Here is a 19,503-nt window from a genome sequence, read left to right on the forward strand (position 1 = left end):
AACAATACAACAACTAATAGCCAAAGTGTGTTCATTTAGAAAAAAAATGTTTTTAAATTATGTGTGTGTACGCGCGCACGTGCGTGTGCATGAGAGTGCAGGGGCATCAGACTCCCCTGGAGGTAGAGTTACAGATTGTGAGCTGCCATTTGGGTGCTGGGAAATAAACTCAGGTCCTCTGGAAGAGCAACAAGTGTTCTTAACTACTGAGTTATCTCTCCAGCTCAATAAATTATATATTATGCTATTATTAATATATAAGGTCAGATTTTAAAGAAACATTGAATTATAAGGCTGGAAGAGATCAAATAATCAAGCAATCTACCACTTATTAGCACAAGAAAACTGCCAACTAGAGATTGTTTCTGTCATCTAGCACTGGGCTTTGCTAAATTATGATGGACCATTCCCAAGCTCTGTGGTAAAAACTCTGAGATCAGTGTTTGGGCTGACTTTGGACAAGTTTAACCTTCAATTTCTGGCCTGTAAGACATGCAACGGCAGTTTCTCCAGTTATTCTGTTATGAGGATTGATTAAGGTGCCATGTACAATGGTCGCACACTGTCTGTTATGGAAGAGTTATCTGTCTTCCTTCTACAATGCAAGTTCCCTGCAGTTAGTGTAGTGGTTTGGATGAGAATGGCCCCCATAGGCTCATGTCTGAATAAAAGATCCCCAACTGTAGGAACCATCTGGGAAGGATTAGGATGTGTTGCCTTGTTGGAGAAGGTTTAACACTGGGGTAGGCTTTGAGGTCAGGCCCAGTCTGCTGTCTAAGGATCAGGTGTGAGAGCTCAGCCCCTGTTACAGCACCATACCTGCTGCCACGCTCCTCACCATGATCGTCATGGACTTGCCTCTGAAACTGAACAAGCCCCCAACTAAATGCTTTCTTTTATAAGATGCCTTGGTTGTGTGTATTTTCCCAGCGATAAGAAAGCAATTAAAACAGGTGAGAATTTTGTGTGTTTTACTGTATACATTAATACATTAATACTCAATCTTAAATAAAATAAGAAAAATATTAAGGCTCCTCAAAAGCATCTTTTTTCTACTAAAAACTAGACTAAAATATAACATTTAAGGAGAAATTGGTTCTGGCCAAATTCTTCTCCTTTATGAGCAACTTATAGACAGATCACAAACTTCAGAAACTTCACAAACTTCAGATAGGAGAAGGGGGGAAAGGACTTAAAAGTTCGGTCACATGTCACTAAACAGGAAGTCCCCAAAGTACTTAGAAACTAGTACATTTTCTTTGTTTGTTTGTTTGGTTGGTTGGTTTTTCGAGACACGTTTCTTTGTGTTAAAGTCCTAGCTGTCCTGGGAGACTCTCTGTAGACCCGGCTATCCTCCTGCCTCTGCCTCCTGAGTGCTGGATTAAAGATGTGTGCCACCACCTGGCTAGAAACTAGTATAATATTAAAAGGGATTTTCTTATTTAAACACATTGAACTAATTTACTTAAATTTGCTACTAAATAGGTATCACCGATAGGAAATTTACCACATTAATGAAATACAAAGACACTAAGACATGAGAATATTCCCATTTTTCAAAATATCTACTCAATATATTACTGCAAACTGAAAACAGATCACCTAATTTCTCAAAAATGTTTGCTTTTAAAGTAAAATAGAATAAAACCAGTTTCTAAACTGTTGCTATATGGCATCAAATTTTCTTAAGTATGATGACTAATATGGATGTAATTGTATAATCAATGTCAAGATTTAATAGACTCCAATTTTTACCCACTATTTTAGGTGATTTTAATTTCCTGAATGCATTATGTAGCTGAAGATGGCCTTGAACTGCCAAGTACTGAGATTACAGACACACATTTCTATGCTTGGCTTAATTGTTTTAAAGAAAGTGGTGAAGAATACTTTAACAAAGGATTCATGTTAGAATGATATGATCTATCTACCATTTTAGAGTAAAAATCCTGACTACTATTTAAAATAAAAAGTAGTAATTATGTTTTAGGATTTAAAAATAAAGAAACGAAGTTCCTTGAAACAGTAGTATGGTACCTGGCATGATTTTCCAGAACCCGGATAGGAGAGGCGGCAAACCGAAGGTCCCACATCTGGACCACGGGTAATCGATCGTCCTCAGAGGCCAGGACCATCTGTGTAGCAACATCCGGGTGCCACGCCAGCCCAGAGCAGTGCATCTGCAGACAGGAAAGGCCACATCTTAGCAATCATGTTACTTTATGAGAAGCAGACCTAAAATTTGAAGGCTATGTCACCACTAAAATAAACAGGAAAATGCATCGGCTGAGATTAGTTTTGAACCTTTTAAATGTTACTAAACAGTTTTAAGCATTTGATATTTCTTATTCATCTACTTGATACACATAAAGCAATTCAGTGTCAAAATAATTCTAAAATGAATTTCACTATCAATACTGTAACTAAGAATAATTTATACAAACTTAAAATATAAGACTTTCAAAAATAAAAATAAGGTTCTCAACTAAAAACTAAAGCCTTCTACCTTTCCTCAAAAAAAAAACAAAAAGAAAAAAAAAAACAAAAAATATCTTAACCATCTAAAGTTTCCTGAGACAATGAGACATTACTATTGTTGGGAGTGACCATTCTAGTATTTACATATAATATTTATTTATATTATAATATAGTATAATGACTCATTTCTAATACAGTCCATATAATGACTAAAACTATTTTTGCTTTGTCCCACTAGAACTTGGGTTTTAAAATTTCTGGTCCATTTACACTATGGTAATCTGGAGAAAGGCTCTTTTCAACAGGTTCGTGGTGTTAAAATGATATACACATTCTGACTTAGGCACTCTTATTTTAGAAAATCTTTAACCAGGGTGGGCACCATGGCTCAGCACATAAAGGCACTTACTATCAAACCTGAAGACCTAAGTATAATCTCTGGGACCCATATGAAAGAAGGAGAAAATAAGTCATGCAAATTGTCCTTGAACCAGCACAGAAGTGCACAATGGAGCGTGAATGCTCAAATAACCGCCAAAAACAGACAAACAAAAAAACATAAATGTTATATAAGTATTTTTTAAGTTTTAAGAAAGAAAAAGAGTCTGAAGAAAAAGAGAGGGAGGGAGGGAAAGGAGGAAGAGAGAGAGAAAGGAAGAGAGAGAGAGAGAGAGAGAGAGAGAGAGAGAGAGAGAGAGAGAAAATAAGGCCACCAAAATGGCTCACTTGGCAAATGTGCCTCTTACTAAGTCCACTCCAACCTGAGTTTGATCTCTGAGACCCACCTGATTCCAAAAGTTGTCCTCTGAACACAACATGTGCTTCATGGCACACATGCACCCACATGTACACGCACATGCACATAAAATTACAAAATAAAGTGCTTAAAAAAATAAAAAACAAGCCGGGAGGTGGAGGAGCACACATTTAATCTTTGGAGGCAGAGCCAGGCAGAGCTCTGTGAGTTCGAGGCCAGCCTGGTCTACAGAGTGAGTTCCAGGACAGGCTCCAAATCTACACAGAAAAATCCTGTCTCAAAAAATCAAAATAATGAAATTAAATAAATAATAAAACATACCCAACATGGTTTACTGGGTATTTAATTAATGTCACTAAGGGGGAGGGGGCATTCATCCCACTATTAAGTCATTGATAAAAAGACAATTTTAATTTTGCAAAGCCTTGATTTCTTGAAACAAGCCCCAGGGTACACAGCAGAAGCACTCATGTCCATCACAAGTCAAACCTATACTTACTCTGTTACTGTGATCGCTGACTTTGATGATCGGCTCATTTTTCCTAAGATCCCACACAGTTGCCCGGCCACTGGGACTCGCTGATGCTAAAATATGCTGGACTTGTCTGTTCCATGCAATGCAGCTGATGTCTTCTGGCGGCTGTTAAGGAACAAACCATTAAAACATCTCCATGTTGTGCTGTTGGTTTTGTCAAACTGACAGTCTGAAGTCGCTGGGAAGAGCCAAAACTGGGGAACTACCTCTACCAGCTGGCTCTGAGGGTGTGTCTGTACACTTTCTGACTGCTGACTGATGTGGGGTGCCTCCCTGGACACGTGGGTCTAGGCTATAGAAGGAAAGTAACTGACCAAGCCACTTGACCTCCAGAGATGACGGACTTTGATCGGGACATGTAAGCGACATAAATCCTTTCTTTCCCAAATTGGTTTTGGGCAGTGTCTAACCCCAGCAACAGACTAGGACATTACAATATTCAAATTTAATTATAAAGCCAAGTGTGGTGGCACACACCTTTAGTCCCAGCACTCTGGAGACAGGTCAACTTCTGAGTTCAAGGCTAGTCTTGAGTTTCAGGACAGCCAGAGAGAGCTACAAAGTAAGACCCTGTCTCAAAAAACTAAAAATTAAATTTAATCATAAATTTTTATTCCTCATTTATAATTTTTTCTGTCTTTATTTTTTCTTGAGACAGACAAGTCTCAAGTATGTACCTCTGGCCAGCCTGGAACTCACAGAGATCCACCAGCCTTTACTTCCTGAGTTCTGGGGTTAAAGGACCTGCCTGACCCTTTAGCTTTTCTTTTTCTTTTTTTTTTTTTAAAATCTATTACTGGGCTGGAGAGATGGCTCAGTGGCTAAGAGCACCATCTGCTTGTCTAAAGGTCCTGAGTTCAATTCCCAGCAACCAAGTAGTGGCTCACAACCATCTGTAATGAGATCTGGTGCCCTCTTCTGGCCTGCAGGTGTGCATGTAGGCAGAATACTGTATACACATAAATAAATAAATCTTTTAAAAAAATAAAATCTATTACTTAGAAATTAGATCCACAGCCAGGCATTGTTTAAAATACAGATCTGCAGAGCTCCAACTACTTTGTGTTGTTTAATATTGTCTTGTCCAACAAATATTTGCTGATTCTTGCTATAAACTAAGCCATTTCTTTATTTGCAGCTGTTGCAAGACAGACCACAAACTACAAAATGGATGGCTAATGAATGTGACCTAGAATCAGAAAGGACAAAAATGCGAGGCTGGACTACTGGGGAAACGCCTTTGTAAATAGCAGACTATATCATTAAAGCCACCTTTCAAGACTTCAAAATGGCAGGAGCAGTTCCAACGGCCAGTAAAACAGGACATCTACACAATAAGATACCTTGTAGAAAGACTATAGTTGTTTTATTTTTTGAGACAGGGTCTCACTATGTAGCCCTAGCTGCTCTGGAACTTACTCTGTAGACCAGGCTGGCCTTGAACTCACAGAGATCTGCCTGCCTCTTCCTGCTGAGTGTTAGGGTTAAAGGCCTGTGCTACCATACCCAGCAACACTTTAGTTTAGATAAAGTCTCATTCTATATTCCTGAGGACTTCAAACTCAAGGCAATCCTCCTGCCTCCACCTTACAAGAGAAACATATTTATCAATACTTTACTATGCCACAAGGAATTTAATGATATTTAAGTACTAGTTTGCGTTCAAATACTTAAAACCATCATGAATACATTTAAAAGACTGGCTTGATTTCTTTCCTTACACTGATCAACAATTAATGTTATACCTGTGTTTTGGCCCCTGGTGTCATTGGAGTTGCAAAATTGTTTAGATCCCAAATGTAGATTTCAGATTCATTAGCACCAGAGGCTACCAAATTGGTCTGCAAAAAGAAACAATAATCAAATAACAAATAACTAAAAACCCAGAATAACTAAAACTAAAATGTTCACTTTAATACATACAGTTTTCCTAGTGATTCAAAACAATCTTATGTGAGGCTTCCTAATTATCCAAAATTCTTCATCAAAGTTAACTTTTTTAGAGAAACATTATAACTTTCCAAATGAAATATGTCTCCTGACAATGAAACTATTTTAAAGCAATATGTTATAAAAGAGAGCAGTTCCGAGGTTAAACTGTTAAAGAATTAAACACATTAGCCACATAGGGCCCGGTGCTTGTGGTTTTGCATCTCTGGAACAAAAGCAGTCGCCAGTTACTGCTCTCCTGCAGCAAATCCTACCCGAGTGCTCATAATGCAGGCACTGTATCAACTGAGTTACCTCCTAAACCCCCTAGGCTTCTGTTGTTGTCTGAGATAGCCTCGTGCTGAGGTAACAAGCGTGTGCACCATGCCTATGCCCAGCTCCTAACCTGAAGTCTGAACTGCAGTCTTCCCCTTCCATTCCTAATACTGAAGTCAGTAGTTTTTTCAAATGAAGAACAAATATTCTAAGAACCAAGAATGAATGTCAACCAAAGTCAAACCTGGAAAATGTTTACATCCAAGGCTCTCACTGGCCCAGTATGCTTGTCCTTCTGGGCAATCACAACCTCCTTGTCTCCAGCTATGATTTTAGAAGGATCATAAAGAATAATGTTTCCATTTTCTCCGCCTGCAATCAGAACTCCAGAAATATCTCCTTTGGAATCCATCTTATGAGGTCCCCAGATCAACTTGTGGTACCTTAAGGAGAAAATAAATAACCCATTCTTAGAAACAAATAAGTGTCTTAATATATTAAATCACATTTTTGTCTATATCTATGTAATACAAACTGTAGTTTCTCTTTGACTCCTGCTGACTATACCCCTAGTAAAATAAAATGTTAATGTCTACTTATATATTTGTATTTGATTTCCAGATCTCTAAACAATGAAGACTCTGCAGAGTAATACAGTATAGAAAGTTTACTTGAACTTAAAAATGACTTTATTGAGCTGGAGAGATGGCTCATGGTTAACAGCACTGACTGTTCTTCCAGTGGTTCTGAGTTCAATTCTCAGCTACCACATAGTGACTCACAACCATCTGTAATGAGATCTGGTGCCCTCTTCTAAGCCTACAGGGATACATGCAGACAAAACACTGTATTTATCATACATACATAAATCTTTTTTAAAAAATGGCTTTACTACAATGACTTTATCATTTGTGCAACCCTGGGCAAGTTACTTAATATTTCCAAAATTTGTTTACTTGCACAACAAAGAGCTAATCAACTGCTTTCATGGAAAATAAGACATTGGGTCAGCCAGTGGTAGCATATGCCTTTAATGCCAGCACTTGGGAGGCAAAGGCAGGAGGAACTCTATGAATTATTTTTAATTTTTTAATGATTTATTCATCTTTATTTTATGTGCATTGGTGTGAAGGTGTCAGAGCCCCTGGAACTGGATTTTCAGACAGTTGTGAGCTGCCATGTGGGTGCTGGGAATCGAACCCGGGTCCTCTGGAAGAGCAGTTAGTGCTCTTAACCACTGAGTCATTTCTCCAGCCCCTGGTACCCTATAAATTTGAGGCCAGCCTACAGAGTGAGTTCAGGACAGCCAAGATGACATAGAGAAACCCTGTCTCAAAAGAAAAAAAAAAGGCAAGAAAGTAAGCATTCTATTTGACTAAAGAGTATTCATGAAAATATAGCCTATGGGACAGGAACAATAAAAGTGTTAAGGGAGTCATTATTAAAAATTTCTGATCCTGTCTTTAAAAAAAAAATTATGTGTGTGTACAAAAATATTCATATACTCCCTTCTTTATTCATATCTGTATTTTATAAAATAAAAGAGACAAAAAAAAAAAAGGATGTTAGAAACTGGAATCTTACGGCCATTCTACATAAAACATCAGTGAAACATTCAACAGGACGTATACACACATAGATATATAAATATTTTATTTCCATAAAAATGTACTTGTACAATTTTTCATAAGTTTTTCATGTCACCGACATTATTCCTTAAAGTCTCTAATAATTATAATTACCAGAGGTAGAGCACAGGGCCAGGTGAGGCTCACTTGGTAGAGTGTTTGCCCAGCATGCACAAAGTCCTGGGTTCAGTCCCAGGCACAGCATAACTAGCAAGGGTGGTGATTTGCCCATAATACTAGACTCACGACCAAAGGCAGGAGGAGCAGAAGTCCAGGGCATCCTTGCCTACTAATGAGTGCCAGGTCAGCCTGGGTTACACAAGACCCTGACTCAAAATGAAAAAGAAAAGAAAATAAAGCCACCTACCACAACACATGAATAAAATGTGACCTTCAGGCTGAATCTCATACCTGTGAGAAGAGGAGAAAGTAGCACAGGACTTCATATCCAAGGACGGGTCCGAAAGGTCAAACTCAAATATCTCCAGGGAAGCATTGGTACTAAATGTTGCATCCAACTGCTGAGCAGACGTTCCTACAGAAAATATATGCATGGTAACTACATCTGCAAAACAAAGACTTAGAAAGTGGCATGAAAGAGAAACTAAAAGCATGCTTGTCATGAATACACCTGTGGCTGAAACCTCAGCACGCATGCCACTGAGCATGTCGAAGTTCCTACAGCAATGAGATCCTGGCACAGGGCTGGGAGATGAGGTCTCTATGAGTGGGTAGTGACAGGTAAGGTTTTAAAGGTTATACCTATCTTAGAATCTCTCTGGAGAAACAGCCCATGTTTTAAGTATACAAAGCTCTATTTAAAAAGTGCCTCTGTTAAGTTTGCTCATAATTCACTGAAACTCTTTGCTATGTCATTTGCTGTTCCAACTTCGGCTGGGCTAAAAATAAACCCGAGTCCTGGGTACTGGGAAGGGTACTATGTATGTAACTCATGACCAACGCCATCAAGTACGCACTGCAAACACAGGAAAGTCACCAGATAAAGTGACAGGGAAAAAGGAGGTATCTAGCTGGAGAATGAGAAACCTTTCAGAGAAGATGAAGCTTGCACTAATGAAGAAAGCAGAAAAGGAATTAGGCTAATCACACTGTCTTCTCTTTTGAACTTACCTGTGGCGAGGTAAATGGGGTGGTTCTGGGCAGGGCTCCATGCCTGCATTGCTGTACGATCTACTTCCTTTAACTTCATTCTGCTAAAATGAACATTGCACAGAGAAATACTGAGTACATACCACAGAATATCAAAAAATACATAGAGACATACTGAACAAATCACTAAAATATTAATAATACCCAAGTACCAATACTACAAATGCACTGTGTTTTGGAAATGTTCAATATTAGACATCAACCAAGGGACTATTTTGGAACAAATATTCTATTATTCTAATTCTTTATGGATATATAGACGAATGCCCATTATCTGAAATGACGGGGACCAGAAATGCTTCAGATTTCAGAGTTTCTGATACTAGAATATTTTCTAGACTTTACTGACTGAGCATGCCTAGATACAAAGTTTAAAATGTTTCCAAATAGGAAAGTCTCCAGATGCTTCAATTAGGGATGTTCAACACACAGTCCTTTAGCTAAAAAATCATCCTGTAAAACACCCCACAAGAAAAATCTAAGTGCCGGGCAGTGGTGGCAAACACCTTTAATTCTAGCACTCGGGAGGCAGAGGCAGGCAGCTCTCTGGGAGTTGGAGGCCAGCCTGGTCTATAGTGAGTTCTAGGAAAACCAGGACTATTACACAGAGAAACCCTGTCTCAAACTTAAAAAGGAAAAAGAAAAAAAAAAAAAAGAACATAAATTAGCACTGAAGCCGAGTTATATGTGCCCTGGTAGGAGAGAACCTCCCAGGAGGAAGGAAAACAACATAGTAAACATGACAGATCTTTCTGAGGTAGGATTAGGCAATTATAAAAAACTTTCCATAGTCAAATGTGGTAGTGTATGCCTTCAATCCCAGCACTCAGCAGCTGAAGGAGAATCACAGCGCTCAAGGCCTCAAGGCCATCACAGACCACACAGTGAATCCAGGACAGCCTGTGTTACAGAGTGAGAGCCTGCCTCACAAAAATAAATTCAGTAACTTTAGAGCAGGTAAGGTAGTGCACACCTGTAATTCCCATACGCGGAGAACCTAAAGCAGGGGGAGTGAGAGTCGAACATGGATGGTGTAAGATCCTGCCTAAAGAGAGAACAGCTGGAGAGATGGCTCAGCGCTTAAAAGCACTGGCTGTGCTTCCTCTGGAGGACCTGGGTTCAAGTCTCAGAGACCACACAGCAGCTAGCAATCATCTCTAACACCTTCCTCAGCCCTCTACGGGCATCAAGCACACATGAGTGCACAGATACAGATGCAGGCAAAGTAATCCCCCCCACACACAAAGAATAATAAATAGGTAAACTGTCAAAAGAAAATAAGATAATACTAATTTTAAAATTAAACAGATATATTGTAGATTTAAGATTAAAGAAGGTTTTAGAAAATTGGTTACTTGAAGATATAAAGCCATATGCCTCTTGTTTACTCTCATTAAAGTTACTGTCATTTAAAACAACAACAACAACAAAAACCCCACAGGATATTGTGCTATATTTTCCATATCTCTGTTACTTTTTTCATGAATACTTTTTCAGGGAATTTTTATTGTACGCTATACCATGATTTAATTATCTAGAACACCTGTTCATTACTTTCACAAGGCTCAAACAGCCATATGTACATGTTATTTCATTTGTGGTAAGAACGGTCATAAATACCTAGAAGTTAAATTGCTAGGTTAAAGACAAATGCCAGGACTAGAGGGATGGGTTAGCGGTGAAGAGGACAAATTTGGTTCCCAGCACCCATACTGGGCAGCTCACAAACACCTAACTCTAGCTCCAGGGCACCCGAAGCCCTCTTCTGGCTACCCGCGCTCACATACACACACCTACACAGATACACACCTATACACAACTAAAAATAGAAATGACATGCTCCATTTTAACTTTTACAGATACCACCAGTTGCTTTCTGTGGCAACTGAATCCTTTTACACTCTGAGTAACATGTCCACCCCTGCTCCTCAGCCTGACTGGAGTGAAGAGCCACATTTTTAGATTTTTACCACTTTAAGAGGTAAAAAAGTTAGCTCTGTGTACTTCTGCTCTGCATGTCTGTATGAATGATATGTGATTGTGGTTCATACATATTTGCCCATTTTTCTATTTCTTTTCTGATTTTCCTTTTCTTTTTGTGCTAGAGATTGAACCAAGGCCTTCCATTACCCAAGCCCTAATTATAAAAAGTTAGGCTGTCAAATTTAATCTTCTGACTAAGCTTAGATAAATTGACTTTTCAAAAATAATCTTTATGGGGCTGAAGAGATGGCTCAGTGGTTAAGAGCACTGGCTGTTCATGCAGAGGCTCACAAACACCAGGAACTGGGGCCCAGCTTATTCTTCTGACCTCAATGAGCGCATAATACATATACACTTAGGCATACACACACACACACACACGCACACACACACACACCTATAAACTAACAAATAATAAATAGCTGGGCGTGGTAGTACATGCTTTTAACTCCAGCACCAGAGAGAGATGTTGTGGGGGTTGTTTCTGTGAGTTTGAGACCAGCCTGGTCTATATATCAAGCTCCAAGCCAGCCAAGGCTACAGAGTGAGACAGTGTCTCTCAAAACAACCTCAAAAACAAAATCCGGTAATAAAAATAATACTTTAAAAAAAAAAAAACAGAGGCTTTATGCTTTAGAGCAGCTGTAGGTTTGTTTAAGAGAGAGACTGCATTAAAAAGTACTGTTACCACAACTGTCCCTTTCCCCCTAACATTCATTCAATATTCAATATGCTTTTTTTGAGACAAGGTTTTTCTGTGTAACAGTCCTGGCTGCCCTAGAACTCACTCTGTAGACCAGGCTGGCCTTGAACTCACTGAGATCCACCTGCCTCCACCTCCCAAATGCTGAGACTAAAGGTGTGTGCCACCACTGCCCGGCTTTCGTATTTCAATCCATGAGCCATTATCCAGTTCACAATTTATATTAGGGTTCTGGCAAGTGTCTAATTAGGTATATCTACCCCTACAGTATTCTACAAAGTAGTTTCCCTACACTAAAATCTGGATCCTGTCCCCTCCCTCTCCCTTTCTCCCTGTATACATGGAACCTATACAATGACTTTTTGTGGTATGATCCGCTTTTCAGGGTCCACATCCACAGTGACACCTTAATCAACACTTTCTTGTCTAGACCATCTGTCATGTCCGTATCTCACTGTCTTTCATATCCATATAGTGTCTTTTTGGTCTCTCCTCAACAGCCTCCTACCGGAAATGTCTGTTCCTCCTGGGACATGCTCAGCTTCATGAAGGTGACTTTATCATCACACATCTATTGAGCACACATTCACACTGACCTGGCCTTAACAGCTTTATCACGAACATAAGTAAGTCTCATACTGAGATCAGTATCTCATTGTGTTGTTGTCTGAGAGTGAGATTCACTGTGCAGCCCAGGTTACTGAACTCCTGAGCTCCACTAATCCTCTGTCTCCGCCTCCAAGTGCTGGGAACCCAGGGATGTAATAGCGCACCTAGTTTTCCGGGGTTTAAACCTTCACAGCTGTGTGCCATGTGCTGCCTTTAGTCCCAGCACTTGGGGGTCAAAGGCTGATGGAGTTCTAAGTTTGAGGCCAGACTGGCCCACACAGGGAGCTCTAGGACAGACCCTGTCTCAAAAACAACAAACAAAAGATTCCTTTACATGTACATTTACAGAGTACCTTTAAACCACTCTGATTCCATTAACTGTCCTGGAAATAGTAAAATAACTTAGATTGTGCATGGTGAACTGATCAGAAGTTTGTTTGGCTAACTTAAAACATTTAAAAGTTATAGATAGCAGCCAGGTGATAGTAGCGCACACCTTTAATCCCAGCACTCGGGAGGCAGAGGTAGGCGGGTCTCTGAGTGTGAGGCCAGCCTGGTCTACAGAGTGAGTTCCAGGACAGCCAGGGCTGCACAGAGATAAATCCTGTCTCGGGGGGAAAAAAAAAGTTACAGATACCAGAGATGTGGTTGGTCTTAGTCCATCATATTCTGAGATACAGACACACACATTATACACATATTGTGTGTATATGTATAAAATGTGTATATCTATTATACTGTGTGTATAAAATGTATATATTATTTATTGTGTATATAAAATGTAGCATGCATGTGTTTGTGTATACGCATATGTATATATGTATGAATGTGTGTGCACGCCAGCAATCTACCCCAGAAGCTATCTACCTTCGTTTTCACGGCAGGGTCTCTCAATCAGCCTAGATCAGATCTTGCCAATACAGCTCAGCTGTGTGGCTGGTGAACCCAGGGATCCCCCTTGTCTCAAGCACGGGGATTGTAAATGCAGGCCATTGTGACCAGCTCTGCTATCTGGTTTTGTAATTTATATTCTGCTATTGTTCATTTTCTTTTTGTGTAGTTATTATTTCTCTGGTAATTGAGATCTTTATTTTCATTTCAGCACATTTTTGGTTCTATCTTTGCAATTTTTAAAAAAATTTATTTAATGACATCAATCCCCAGGGTTTTTTATTCGATAAATGCTAGCTGCACAAATGAAGTTAGCACATATAGTCTTTTCTACATTTATTCTTCTGTGTGTGGGTGCTCTGCCTGCACATGTGTCTATGTCCAGGAGGCCAGAAGGCAGTGTAAGACCCACTGGTCCTGGAGGTGGAGGCGGCTGTAGTGCTGGAAAAGCAGCAAGCGCTCTAACCACGGAGCCCTCCCCACACCCGGCTCACACAATCTTGCACTCCCAGTTAAAGTCAACAGCACTATCTCTCAGCATTTACCTTTGTACTGCTGAATGTGCTTAGATTTCTCCTGACTGACTTTACTCTCCGAGATTACAGATGCAGAAATCTACAGACTTCACATCTTCTACTCTGTACTTCTTCACTGCCTGCTTGAATAATCAAATTCCTATATCCTGGACTTTTACAATCATATCCTTCCTCGGCAGACCCTCTGGTTTCACTGCCACACAATCAACGCTCCACACCACCTGCCAGCGTCCTGACGCCTCTTCAGAGGACCAACCTCCTTTCATCAGTGTCCAGAGAAGGGCTCCCGATGTGAACTGTACGCATTCAAACAGTGTCCACTTCAAGATTCTACACATGACAATTTGTGCAAACTCAGAGACAGCCAAGACTGAACTCAGTTTAACTCCCAAATCCAAGTTCTTGTCTCTATCATCATCAACAGGCTATAGCTGTGAGGGCAGAGTGCCAAGCTAGCATGCCAGGCACCCTGGGATCAACCCCATACACACAGCATGGGTGGTAGCACACAGGGTCCTATAGCCTTAGCACTCCAGAGGAAGTGGAACAATCAGAAGTTCAGGGACATTCCCTGTTTCAGCTACTTCCTGACTTCCTGGCTAGACTAGAACATGGGACCCTGTTTCAAATCAACAACAATAATTAAGAAAGATGTTAGATAAAAATACTAAGAAACGGATGGCAAGATAGCTCATTGGATAAAGGTGGCTGATGCTAAACCCGACAACCTGAGCATAATCTTGTGACACACACGGTACACACAGCTGACTCCACTTGCACACCTGCACACTCTCTCTCTCTCTCTCTCTCTCTCTCTCTCACACACACACACACACACACACACACACACACACAAATGAGTGTTTTGTTACTTGTGCTGTAATCCTAGCTTTTCAGGAAGAAAAAGAAGGAGGGAAGGATGAATCATAGACCCAAGTCTATCCTGGGCTACAGAATGAGTTCAAGACCAGCCTGGGCAACCTGGTGAGTCCCTGTCTCAAAACAGAAAGGAAAAAAGGACTGCATTCTTATAATCCTAACATTCAGCATGAAACAGGAAGAGCTGAACGGCTTACAGAGTAGATCTAGCCAATCAGCGATTCCCAGGTTGACCTCTAACCTCCACTTGCACATACACACACGCACACACACAGAGACACACACATAGCCAGCACACCTACTTACACACACAGGCAAGTAGGGGGGAATCAGCTCACTGAAAGAGTACCTACCAATGGCTAGCCTGAGAAAGCCCTGGCTTCACGTCTCCATATCAAAGAAAGGTGGAGGGAGGGCTGGCCATGGTGGCAGGTACCTTTAATTCTAGCGCTAGAGGCAGAGGCAGATGGAACTCTGCTAGACTGAGGCCAATTTGGCCTATACAGTAAGTTCCAAGCCAAGCAGGCTACACAGTGAGACCCAGCCTTTTATTTTATTTTATTTGCATTTTATGTACACTGGTGTTTTGCCTGCATGTATGTTGTTGTGAGGGTGACAGATTCCCTGGATCAGGAGTTACAGATAGTTCTGAGCTGCCATGTGGGTGCTGGGAATTGAACCCAGGAGACCAGGTTTTAAAATAAGATTACTATCTAAGACGATTAAAGGTGAAAAAAGATTCTGATTTTGTAAGAGAAAAAAAAAAGGACCTATTTTATCATGAACCCTCTTCCTCCTCTCAGCCAACTGATTTAATCTTTAATAGAAAATTCAGTTACTGTTCATTTATGAAAATCCAGTTCACATGGATCTCAATAAGCTCATGACTGTTCACTTCAGCAGGCTCACACTTTAGGGATTTTAGAATATAATATCATCCTATTTTAACTAGATACTTTATTATATCCCATTGAAGAAAACAAAGAGAAACATGCATGAAACCCGGCAGAGCTGAAGCCTGCATGGACAGCGCATTTATGTTGGGCTTCATGGTCTGAGTTGATGAGGATGACTGATCAGGTCTCTTCCTCAAGGAACAGGTCCCACAAAGACACAAACTCGGATCACTGGATTCAGAGTCCAGAGCATGAACCATTATACCACAGCTGGTGCATATACTATTTATGTTTTCAAATTTGCCATTTTACTAACTGCTTTATGTATCATGTCAATTTTTAATCAGGCATTAAGTCTTATTCTTTTGGGATTCAAAATTGCTTAGGGTGGATCTAGACACCTGGCTCAGTGATTCAAAGTGCTTACTGCTCATGCAGAAGATCCAGGTTTAGTTCCCAGCAGCCACAGAGCAGCTCACAACTGTCTGCAGCCTGAGTTCTCGAAGACATTCTGGCCTCCAAGAGTCTCTGCATGCATGTGATCCATATGAGGTATGTAGGAAACATACACAAGTTTCGTTTCGATTTTGAATGTAATAGCTAAAGGGAAACAAATGTACCGAGACCTAGATAAGCTAAAATGACTAGAGTTGAATACAATTTTTTTTTTGTAAATTTTTAACTACTTAGAGAATCTTTTCATGTTTAAAAAAAGGGAGGGGAATACTAGCAAGGTGGGGAAGGAGTTAATTTCAGAGTTATTTCTAAAAAGAAAAACAAATAAATAGCTATATATTTTTTTAAAGCTGGGGTTAATCCCAGGCAGAGGCAGGTGGATCTCTGTGAGTTCGAGGCCAGCCTGGCCTACAAAGGGAGTTCCAGGACAGTCAAAACTACACAGAGAAACCCTGCTTAGAACAACCTTACCCCCCAAAAAATCTAATCCCAGCACCTGGGAGGCAGAGACAGAGGCAGACAGATCTCTGTGAGTTTCAAGGCCAGCCTAGTGTATATAGTGAGTTGCAGAACAGGCTCCAAAGTTAAAGTTACAAGAGAGGGACCCTGTCTTAAAAACCAAATGTCTTAAAAAACAAAGAAAAAAAGAAAAAAATCCTGAGTGGAATTACAGTTCCCTGACAGCAGAGGTACAAGGGCCGCCTAATCCCCACCGTTAGTTAATGTGTAACACGGAGATAGCCAGGGCCATGAAACAGCTGAGGAGGAGCTCAAAGCATTCCTTCACATGCCCAGCTCAAGGGTCCAGTAAACGTAGTTCCTGTTATTGCCTGCACAGAATGAAGTCTCGGGGCCAGCTATGGAAAGAAAACCCTATGTTACAATATGGCCTAGAACTAGGCAGCAAGTTCTGAATCAAATTAAACAAGACTACCATAATCTATAAGAATGCCACGAAAATACAGTCTCACTGAATATGAGCATTTCCCTCTCTTAGAAACACTCGTTTATTTAATTACAGATGACTTCCTTAGAATATGAGGGGTTAAATGAAGCCATCTATACTTCTCAGTTACAACTTATAGTTTCATGTGGATTTTCAGTATTATGTGACTGTAGTCACGTTGTACATTATTGTTGCAGTCAGGATCATTTTACCCAGAACACAGTCATAATAAAAACAGGAAATGGACACTTTGAGGACAGTCGTTTGGTTGTATCTATTACCTACAAGACAGGACCTACAGAACAGCAGGTAACCTGAGGCCTGGAACACACACCCTACTCTTAAACATCAGCCTAAGTCTCAGCTCTAAATCTCACATCACTGCACAGATGTGTTTTTGCTCCTCTCCCACAAAGGTCTATCCCAAAGTCTTCAAAACTACATCTAAGTGCTAGCAAGGTGGCACACAGAGGCATATAATCTACGGCAATTAAGAGGCAGGGGACCAGCAGTTTCAGGCCAGCCTGGGCTACAAGGATAAGCTCCTGTTTCAAGAGTTGGGGATACATCGCAGTGCATACCTAGAATCTCCACGGCCCTGGGTTTCATCCTGAGTGTCATCATGTGCCTCAATAAAAAACAGAGACGAAAACCTAACATCTGAGGAATGTTCTAGACAAGAACTTATTTTTAAGTGAAAACTTTCTTCTTTCTACTAATGTTCTTTATAATTTTTAAAATTATATGACCCGTGTTTGTGTCTGTGTAGGTCTAGGTACAGAGGAGTCAGATTCCATGGAGCTGGAATTCCAGGTGATTGTGAGCCACTAGATGTGGGTACCAGGAAGGGCAATATGGGCTCCTAACTGCCATCTCTGCAGACCGAAACTGACTGTCAAATTGCAAGCTTTATGAAGGAATATGAACACCCAACAGTACTATTCTGTCAAAGGTAGCAACCTTGCAACACCCTAGAGCCACGCCACACCTCAGGAAAGCGAAGTCAGAGGTCCTGGCCTCGGCACCTTTGACTCTTAAAGAGGAATACAAATCCCATGCTGGCACTTTAGTAAAAGTGCATGTGAGCAAAATATCTCACTGAGAAGAGAAATATTGGTTCTCTGAGAGTCATTCAGCATTATCAACTGTCCCAGGCTCACCTCATTCAACCAAAGTCAAAAATTAACCATGCCTTGGTTGCTGAACTAAACACTCATCTACAAGATTAAAACTTGAGGTGAAATTAACCTACAAAAAAGGAAACAGTTCAGATGTGGTGGACGTGCCAGAATCCCAGAACTGGGGAGGAAATATTAGGAGGGTCAGAATTCAAGGACATTCTTGGCTATTTGGTGAGTTTGAGCCATTCTGGGCCACAATAGACCCAATCTCAATGAAGGATGGAGGGAAGAAGAGAGGAAGAAACAAAAAGAACTTAACGTAGCAGTATCGCTTTACAAGTTTTTAATGTGGGATTCTCAAACCCCATGAAATTACACAGCAAATTCTACCCAGGCATGTGCATACAGAGGAAACACGTTCTTCCAGGAAGACAGCCCAAAGCCTTCAAAGGGGAATAGAAATGCCAAAAGAGCAATAGTCACTGCGCTTTACAGTTTACAAAAGTCTTTCTACTTGTACATAGTTCAAGAAAGAACCTGTTCACACAAAATTAATCAGAAAAATCCAAAACTCATCCCAAACCTCACATTTCCAAACTCCATACGCATGTAACATATTCACAATTGGGCAGCAATTAATCATCCAAAAGTTCTCGTTCCTAAAATCCTTTCTGGGAGCTATAATTAAGGGTTAGAGAAACAAGGGCAGAACTACTCAAAAGGGCAGTACACAGCTAACTCCTGAATAATCAGGATTTAAGGGAAAGAGCAAGCTTCTAATGATCCCTTTAACAGTTACAATTGTAAACAAAAGAACCGAGTGCCAGCTTTCGTCAAATAATTTGGAGAACCTATCAAAACACTCCTGCAACTTCAAAAAAAAAAAAAAAACCCTGCAGAATTAGTTCTACAAGCTCCCCTCCAAAAAAGTTTATGTGCCCACAAGTCCAGGCAATTCTTTTACAATTTAATTTACTGTAACAACAGCAGCAAAATCCTACACGTCTTAAGATAGGCTGTGACTGGCGACTGCTGACGCTAAAGAATACAATCGTAGACAGTAGAGAGTAATCCCTTAAATTTGGCAAGAGTTCAAACACAATTTATAAAAAAAAATCTCTACCGAACTTAAGTGAAAGAAATAATCCTGGGGTCCGTTTCCCTTCCACGCCCTCGGGGATCGCACCTCTTTGTGCACAGAGTCTTGGAGGGTCCTAACCTCAAACACACTCCGGAGCAGGGCAGCCTGGAAACGTTGGCGGAGGATGACGGGCGCGATCACCCGGCGGCGGCGACTCCAGGCGTTGTCCCGGCGGCGCCTAAACGAGACAGGGTCGCGCCGTCAGCGGAGAGCGGGCCTCGGGCCTCGGCAGCGGACACCGAACCTGGCGAGGGGCAGGAACCGAACGGCAGACACACCTGGCAGACCTCCGCTACCTGTCCTGCGTCAGCCGGCGAACGTCGGACTCTCCCCGGATCCGCCGCCGCTGCCCCTCCTCCGCGGCCCAGGGCCACCTCCACTCTCCGCTCCAACGTGGCAGCCGCAGCCCCGCCTGCGGGCCGCCACTTCCGGGTGCGGCGACTCGCCACGCCTACCCCGCCGGCCGGCACTTCCGGGAGCAGCCGTTCGCTCCTCCCCCAGCGGGACGGCACTTCCGGGAGCCGTGCCGCCGCCGGCCAACCCCCCCCCCCCCCCCCCCCCCCCCCCCC

At 41.2% G+C, this 19,503-nt stretch overlaps 1 protein-coding gene across 30 annotated transcripts in view; it reads right to left on the reverse strand.

Moving 5' to 3' along the window:
• Sec31a (SEC31 homolog A, COPII coat complex component) overlaps positions 1 to 19,112 on the reverse strand; it is a 56,591-nt gene extending 37,479 nt beyond the window's left edge. For 27 of the 30 annotated variants that reach the window (XM_050155655.1, XM_050155649.1, XM_050155647.1 and 24 more), the window contains exons 1-7: positions 18,980 to 19,112; positions 8,735 to 8,817; positions 8,015 to 8,138; positions 6,220 to 6,418; positions 5,516 to 5,611; positions 3,735 to 3,875; positions 2,038 to 2,180 (exon numbers count right to left, since the gene is read on the reverse strand). In XM_050155655.1, coding sequence (XP_050011612.1) covers positions 2,038 to 2,180; positions 3,735 to 3,875; positions 5,516 to 5,611; positions 6,220 to 6,418; positions 8,015 to 8,138; positions 8,735 to 8,813 — 782 coding nt within the window. In that variant the 5' untranslated portion in view covers positions 8,814 to 8,817; positions 18,980 to 19,112. The remainder of the gene's footprint in view (positions 1 to 2,037; positions 2,181 to 3,734; positions 3,876 to 5,515; positions 5,612 to 6,219; positions 6,419 to 8,014; positions 8,139 to 8,734; positions 8,818 to 18,979) is intronic. The other 3 variants (XM_050155627.1, XM_050155625.1, XM_050155624.1) reach the window with 3 other exon arrangements.
• Between the last annotated feature and the right edge of the window lie 391 nt (positions 19,113 to 19,503).

This window comes from Alexandromys fortis, unplaced genomic scaffold (genome assembly GCF_014885135.2).
Source record: "Alexandromys fortis isolate MF-2015 unplaced genomic scaffold, M_Fortis_MF-2015_v1.1 scaffold_87, whole genome shotgun sequence".
NCBI classification, from domain to species: domain Eukaryota; kingdom Metazoa; phylum Chordata; class Mammalia; order Rodentia; family Cricetidae; genus Alexandromys; species Alexandromys fortis.